Here is a 6932-nt window from a genome sequence, read left to right as displayed (position 1 = left end):
ATAAGTTTGTTATGGACAAATATAAATCTGTGCACAAATTCATCACTGAAACCCTAAACAAGATTGAGATTGAAAGGTACAATTTAGTTTTTGCCATCTACATAATTTGAACTTAATAGATTGTTTGTTAATCAAGTTAGACATAAGTAATTTGATAATTTGGTTAGTATTAAATAAACTATTCAATCTTAAGAGAGATAAATAGCAATGTAGATAATTTAATGGTGAACTTAGAATAGCTACAATTAGAATTAAGTAAACAAATTCAGACTAGTGAAATATTGATGAAGCCTAAAGTACTAGTATTTATTTAGATTGGTTTAGAACTTTTTAGTTTTAACATTATTATTAGGGGTGTGCAGTTTGGTCATGGTTATCAGTGCTTAAAAACTGGTGGTGATAGAAACCGACCAAAAGCTAAAAGGCCTTTTAGTATTTCTCTTTCTTTTTTACTTAAATTTCGATGTATAATATCACCCTCACCTCCAAAATACCTCTAAAATTTCCCAAATCACAACTCTAATCAATCTCTACTTTCTTTCTTAGACAACATAGTTCTAAGATCTCTTCTATCTTTCTGGGTGCGATTTTGACTCTCCTTCTTGATCATTAGTAAGTTCATCTTGTTGAAATTTTTGTGTTTTACTAAGAATTTTTGGGTTTTAGTTTAAGAGTTAGGTTTATTTGAGTTTATTTGTTGGGTTTCTTTGTGTTCCTCATTTTTCATTTATCATAAATTTTAATTTTTCTCCTAGTAATCCTATTCTATTTCAAACCCACCTATTGTTTGTTTGTATGCCTCTGTCAAAATCATATATTAAATTAGTTGAAGTTCTTATTGGTTTTTTTTTTTTTTTTAGTGAAATACTTTAGTGAGTACGTTGAAGAGAAACTGAGGCTACAATAAAGTGAATTTTGTTGTCCGTGCCAATACCACAGTGACGAAATCTGATAAGGTACCACCCAAGGAGCAGAAGCTATAGACGGTACACTTCCCTGTCACTTTGTTGATTAAAAATTTAAAACCCACCACTTATTAGTGGAACATTTTCTCAAGGCTTTTCATTTTCATATGTATTTTAGTGTGTATTCATGGATCCTCTGACTAATTAATTTGTTAATTAGATAATAGTGAGATTCCACATATGACATGATTCTTTGACATTTTAACAAAGATCTAATATTCCCAAAACCCACTAACCACCCCACGAAACAATATCATCATTTCATGGTTTCAAATTATTATAAACATATATGAATAGGCTAGCCTGGTTGCATATTCAAGTATATAATTATTATTATTTAAGTCAAGTATGAAATTATTTTATTGTTTAAGGTGGGAGACATTTGAATTTTTAAAATTAATTTGTTGTTTGAAGATTAAATATTGACTTTCTCATTGGCTTTGAACATCATCTAAGTAACATAGTTCAAGGAAAGAAGTAAGCTGGACTAAATTGAAACAGATATCGAAATCTATATCTAGCTGAATTTGTTTGATATGCCACGGTTGTACTAAGCTTAGATGATAAATATATGTGAATGTTCAATTATGAAATTTCTTATTTTAACTGTTCTGTTTTGTTATAATTTGAGATTAAAATAACTTTAGTTTCTCTTTGTAGCTAGGTTTGAACATATAACGTTAGAAAAAAAAAAAAAAGTTAGCTACGTGGTTATATGATTGATTTTCCTTGTTTGTTTTACCTTCTATAAATAAAGAATCTAAAGATAGTTGCTCTTTTTCTTTGTTTGACATGTTTAATTTAAAAGAAGCTCAAATATGAGGAAAAGAAGAACCATTTATTTGAATGATTGACTAAATTTGGGTAGTGGGCATAAATTCTGAAAGGTACATAGACTAAATTTTTACCTCTAATAGACTAAATTTTTACCTCTAATTTTGTCTTTATTTTTTATGAAGCATGGAAGAATGTGAATTTTGTATAGTGAGAAATGTGGATTTTATATGCTGGAAGTTTGTTTTTTTTGTATGCTGGAAGTGTGGAGATTGGAAATTGAATTGTGGAGAATAGAAATTGAAGTGTTAGAAGAATCATATGCTTTGTTTGGCTTTTTAATTATATGTTTTATTTAACTTGAAGTTTTGTTTTTTTTTTATTTTACATTACAAGGTCATCTGAATTGTGACATTGACATATTCTCTATCAACTAGCTAACGCACAATTCTAAGTTAATTAGCTCATTTTCAATATATATATATATATATATATTATATACATATATATATATATATACATTGGTCCCCAGACCGTTTTTGATCATATATTTATATATATGATTTGGAATCTAATTTTTGTCCAATAATAGAAAATGTTGGGTGTGTTTGGAATCTGTATGTATTTGGAATCTAATTGTTGTCCTATATATATTTGGAATCTAATTGTTGCCGTGGTTGAATGTGTTAGGGGTCTAAAACCAAATTGAATTATAATTTTTTTTGGATGTGTTTGTATATGTTTTAGATGGATTGTGATACTCGTTCAACTTCTAAGACTCTACTTCAATCCGCCGATGCTTCTTTTACTCCAACCACCTCATCTCATTTAGGTTTACCACCATGTCCTCCATGTAAGGCACCATCAAATTCTTCACTACCAAATCCTCCACCTAGTGTGCCACCACCAAGTCCTCCAGCTAGTGTGCCATCATCAATGCCTAAAAATGAATCCGAAATGCCACAACCTTTTAGTACCACCACATGGAAAACAAAAGAGAAAAAACCTAGGATCATTTCGGAGTTTGGGATCACTTTACTAGGATTGAAGGATGTGATTCTAAAGAGCCTAGAGTTTCTTGCAATTATTGTGGGAGGGATTATGCGTGTGATACCAAAAGAAAACTAATAAAATGAAGGGCCACTTGCATTCATGTAAAAAATACCCTTACAATTTGGAGGATCCTAACCAAAAGATAATTGCTCTTAGAAGTAAAAAAGAGGGTGAATGTACTGGTCTTCAAGTTAAGTCATTCAATAGAGAAGCTTGTAAAGCCACTTGTACTAGGATGGTAATTAAAGATGAGTTGCCATTTGCTTTTGTGGAGGGAGACAGATTTAGAGATTTTTGTGCCGTGGCTTGTCCAAAGTTTAATCCACCATCTAGAACAATGATTGCTAGACATGTGTATCAACTTTATTTAGAGGGGAAGAAGAAACTTAGAAGTTATTTTATAACCAATAAAGTCATGGTTAGCCTTACCATGGATACTTGGACCTCAATTTAAAATATTAATTATATAGTATTGACCGCTCATTTTGTTGATAATGATTGGAAATTACAAAAAAAGGATCTTAAATTTTTTTCAAGTTGCTAATCATAAGGGTGAAACAATTAGAAAGTTAATTGAGAATTGCTTGATTGAATGGAGGATTGAGAGGGTTTTTACCATCACCATGGATAATGCTAAAACAAATGATGTTGCGGTTTCATATTTGAAAAGGAGGTTGAAGAGTTGGAAGAATGGTTGTGTCTTGGAAGGTGAGTTTATTCACATGAGGTGTTGTGCCCATATTACTAATTTGATAGTTAATGATGGATTGCATGAGCACAACTCCTCAATTAACCTCATTCGAAATGCCGTGAAATATGTGAGATCCTCTTCCTCTAGATTATAAAAGTTCAAAGCTTGTGTTGAGAAGGCAAAGATTGAATCTAAAGGACCTTTGGCTTTGGATGTACCAACTAGATGGAATTCCACTTATTTGATGTTGGAAGCTGCTTGTAAGTTTAAGAAGTCTTTTGATAGAATGGAGGAGAAGGATGAGCAATATGTCTTCTATTTTAAAGGTGGGACACCTCAAGCATTGGATTGGGAGAAAGCTCGTGTATCTGTTAGATTTTTGAAAACCTTTTATGATGTTATATTCACATTTAGTGCTTCTTTAAAAGTAAATTCCAATTTGTTCTTTAGTGAATTGTCAAAGATTGAGTTGGAATGGATAGTGGACAAAGATACTTTTGTAAGTAATATTGCTACTAGCATGAAGATGACACTTGATAAATATTTGGGGCCTATTGGGAAAATTAATAAATTGTTATTTGTTGCCCATGTTCTAGATCCAAGATTCAAACTTAGTTTCATTAAAATTGCTATTGATAGGCTATATCCTCAAGAAGTTTGTAATGAAATTTTGCAAGGTGTGAAGGATGCTTTAAATAGGTTATTTGAATTTTATGTCACTTTGACAATTCCTCCTTGTGCTCAATCTTCAAAGGATGTCCAACCAACAAATGTGGCAAATATTTTTACTTTTACTTCTAGTGGCCATGATGAAGGAAAATGTATAATGGGAGAGTTTAAGAGGAGGAAGATGGCTAGTGGTCTTCACATGAAAAATGAGCTTGATAGGTATTTAAATATGCCGGATGAAGATGGGGACAATGAGATGTTTGATGTATTAGAGTGGTGGAAAGTGAATTCCACTAAATATAAGGTTTTATCCTTACTTGCTCAGGGTGTATTTGTTATTCTATTGTCTACAGTTGCTTCGGAATCCACTTTTAGTACCGGAGGGTGTATTTTGGATCCATATAAGAGCTCATTAACCCCAAAAATGGTGGAGGCATTAATATGTTCTCAAAATTGGATTAGATCAATCCCTCTCCCGTTGGACATCCGCATTTATGATGATTGCTTCAAAGTGTGCCAAGTTGTTGAAAAACGTACTTTTATAATTGCTTTATAAATTTTTGTATTAAATACTTAGTTACATTTACTTTGAAAACTTGTAGTGTGATTTTAATATTTTAGCATTTCTTTGTTTATATTTTAGATTCAAGTGACTCTTGCATTATTTTGGAGAGCAATATTGGAGTTTGATTAAGCTATTTAAAGGTAAGAAAACTATTGTTTGGTGATTGATTTGGAAGCTATTTTTAATGCACAATACTTATATTTATCGTTTATTAGCTTGCTTGGAATGGTGGAGGTGAAAATTTGCAATTGGATTTTGGATGGCCAAAAAGAATGAATCTCAAAAGTTAAGCCTAACTAAATGATTTAGATTTTATTTTTGGACAACAAATGATTTAGTTGTCATGTAAATTTGGTATGGATATGTAGTTACTAATTTTATGGAGCTTTATTTTGATTAAAATGTTAGCTAATCTATTTTATTTTGGTATAGATTAGCATAAAATGTTAGCTAATCTATTTCATTTTGGTATAGATTAGCATAAAATGTTATCTAATCTATTTTATTTTGATTTTGGACATGTAATTTAATTTGGCTTGAACTTTGAAGCTTGGAAATGTAATTGTAAATATGGCTATCATATTTTTGTGCATTTTGCATTGCTTCTTAGGCAACTTTATGAATTATGATTTCTTATTAGTCATTGTTTTTACTTATTATTTTTGGTATTAATATATGTTACCAATTTGGATTCTTATTGTTCTTGGTTAGAGAATGGGCCATGGCTTCAACCTATGCATGATTATAATTTATAATGTATCTTTTATTATTTTTCAATTTAATGGATTTTATTATTTAAAAAAGTCATTATTTTTTATTTATTGCACTAATTATTAGTTATTATTTTTAGTGTAATTTTACCCAAAATAAGTATAAAAAAAGCTTATCAATTAAGTCCAATTAAATCCATAATAAATTGTAAATAAGGCCCAAAATTATTATTATTATTTTTTGGTTATCAAGTTGCAGGAAAAGCCCAATTGATTAAAAGCCCAGATCGAAAACCGACCGATTGGTTTTTGAAGTTGAAAAATAAATGTTGGGTCAATAATTGACACACCGAGCACTTTTTATCCGATGTAAAAAACCAACCGAAACCGACCGGTGCACACCTTTAATTATTATTTCTTAGATTTTTTTTAATTTAATTTAAGTTCTTTAATTGATTTTTCTTGATAGCACCAAAAGTTAGATTAGGTTTGTAATTAGTGGTAAACAATCTTTATGGCATGGTATCTATATATTACTGTGAACAATTTGTATACTTGCAAAAATACACACACCATTGTTGGGGAGTAAGTTATTTTCGACCAATATTTATTTTAGTTTTTCATTGTGTTAATTAAGAATTTTATTTTTTTTGTTAAATTTTGTTTCTTTTTCACTAATTTGTGCTTTGTTTATTTCATTTTCTTCATAGGTGTTACTAGTACATGGTAGTAGTAAGGTCAAGCAATTTAACACTTGAGTCATACAACCTTAAAATCGAATGTGCACTCAAGTATTTGAAGAAGAAGAAGAAGAAGATAAAGGAGTTAAGGAAAGTTACCACATATACTGTTAATATTGAGAAAATTAAAGAGGTTCCAGTGGTCAAAAGAGATGAGCAAGCAATTGATAAAGCAAATATAGCTTTAAACGATTATGTTGCACCTAAATTTAATGAAGATTTGGCTAGTGTAAGGAGACAGATAGTGAATGTATTTTGACTTTGAGATAAAGCCAGCTCGAATTACTATGATCCAAAAGTCTAAACAGTTTGGAGGCCTGCCAAATGATGATCCTCATACTCATATTACAAACTTCTTCGAGATTTATGATACATTAAAGATAGGCATTTTATGCAAAACAGAGTGAAATTAAGAAAGCTTTCTTGAGCAAGAAGCCAATGTTTATAATGATGTATAAAGAATATTATTTGAATTATTTGGCTAACCTTAATGATCATGTTTTGCCTAGTTCTATTATGTTTCTTTTATAGGAATATGAAGATGTCTTTTCAAAGGAAGCTCCTAAAGGATTACCTCCATTAAGAGGAATTGAACATCAAATAAATTTCATTCTTGGAGCTATAATTTCCAACAAGCCTGCATATAGAACCAATATGAAGGAAACAAAGGAATTACAATGTCAGTTTTTACACGAGATTCATGAAATAATTCAGTACCATTGTTGCAGTACTTGCAGAAGTGATCAAGAAAAGTGTAGGCTTTAA

At 30.5% G+C, this 6932-nt stretch overlaps 1 protein-coding gene across 1 annotated transcript; it reads left to right on the top strand.

Annotated features, from left to right (window-relative positions):
- The first annotated feature begins 3415 nt into the window (after positions 1-3415).
- Positions 3416-4708, top strand: LOC132804047 (zinc finger BED domain-containing protein RICESLEEPER 2-like). Its single transcript, XM_060817933.1, has 2 exons — positions 3416-3500; positions 3648-4708. The coding sequence occupies exons 1-2, from the start codon at positions 3416-3418 to the stop codon at positions 4706-4708; spliced, it is 1146 nt and encodes a 381-aa protein (XP_060673916.1).
- The last annotated feature ends 2224 nt before the right edge of the window (positions 4709-6932 follow it).

This window comes from Ziziphus jujuba, chromosome 6, assembly GCF_031755915.1.
Source record: "Ziziphus jujuba cultivar Dongzao chromosome 6, ASM3175591v1".
NCBI classification, from domain to species: domain Eukaryota; kingdom Viridiplantae; phylum Streptophyta; class Magnoliopsida; order Rosales; family Rhamnaceae; genus Ziziphus; species Ziziphus jujuba.
This window is presented reverse-complemented; position numbering and strand designations above follow the sequence as displayed.

Bases quoted from the DNA above. Each gene is read 5' to 3' on its own strand.
- LOC132804047 (XM_060817933.1), top strand. From the start codon at position 3,416: ATGGATAATGCTAAAACAAATGATGTTGCGGTTTCATATTTGAAAAGG. The intron at 3,501-3,647 runs GTGAGTTTATTC...AAAAGTTCAAAG, and splicing joins GAATGGTTGTGTCTTGGAAG to CTTGTGTTGAGAAGGCAAAG.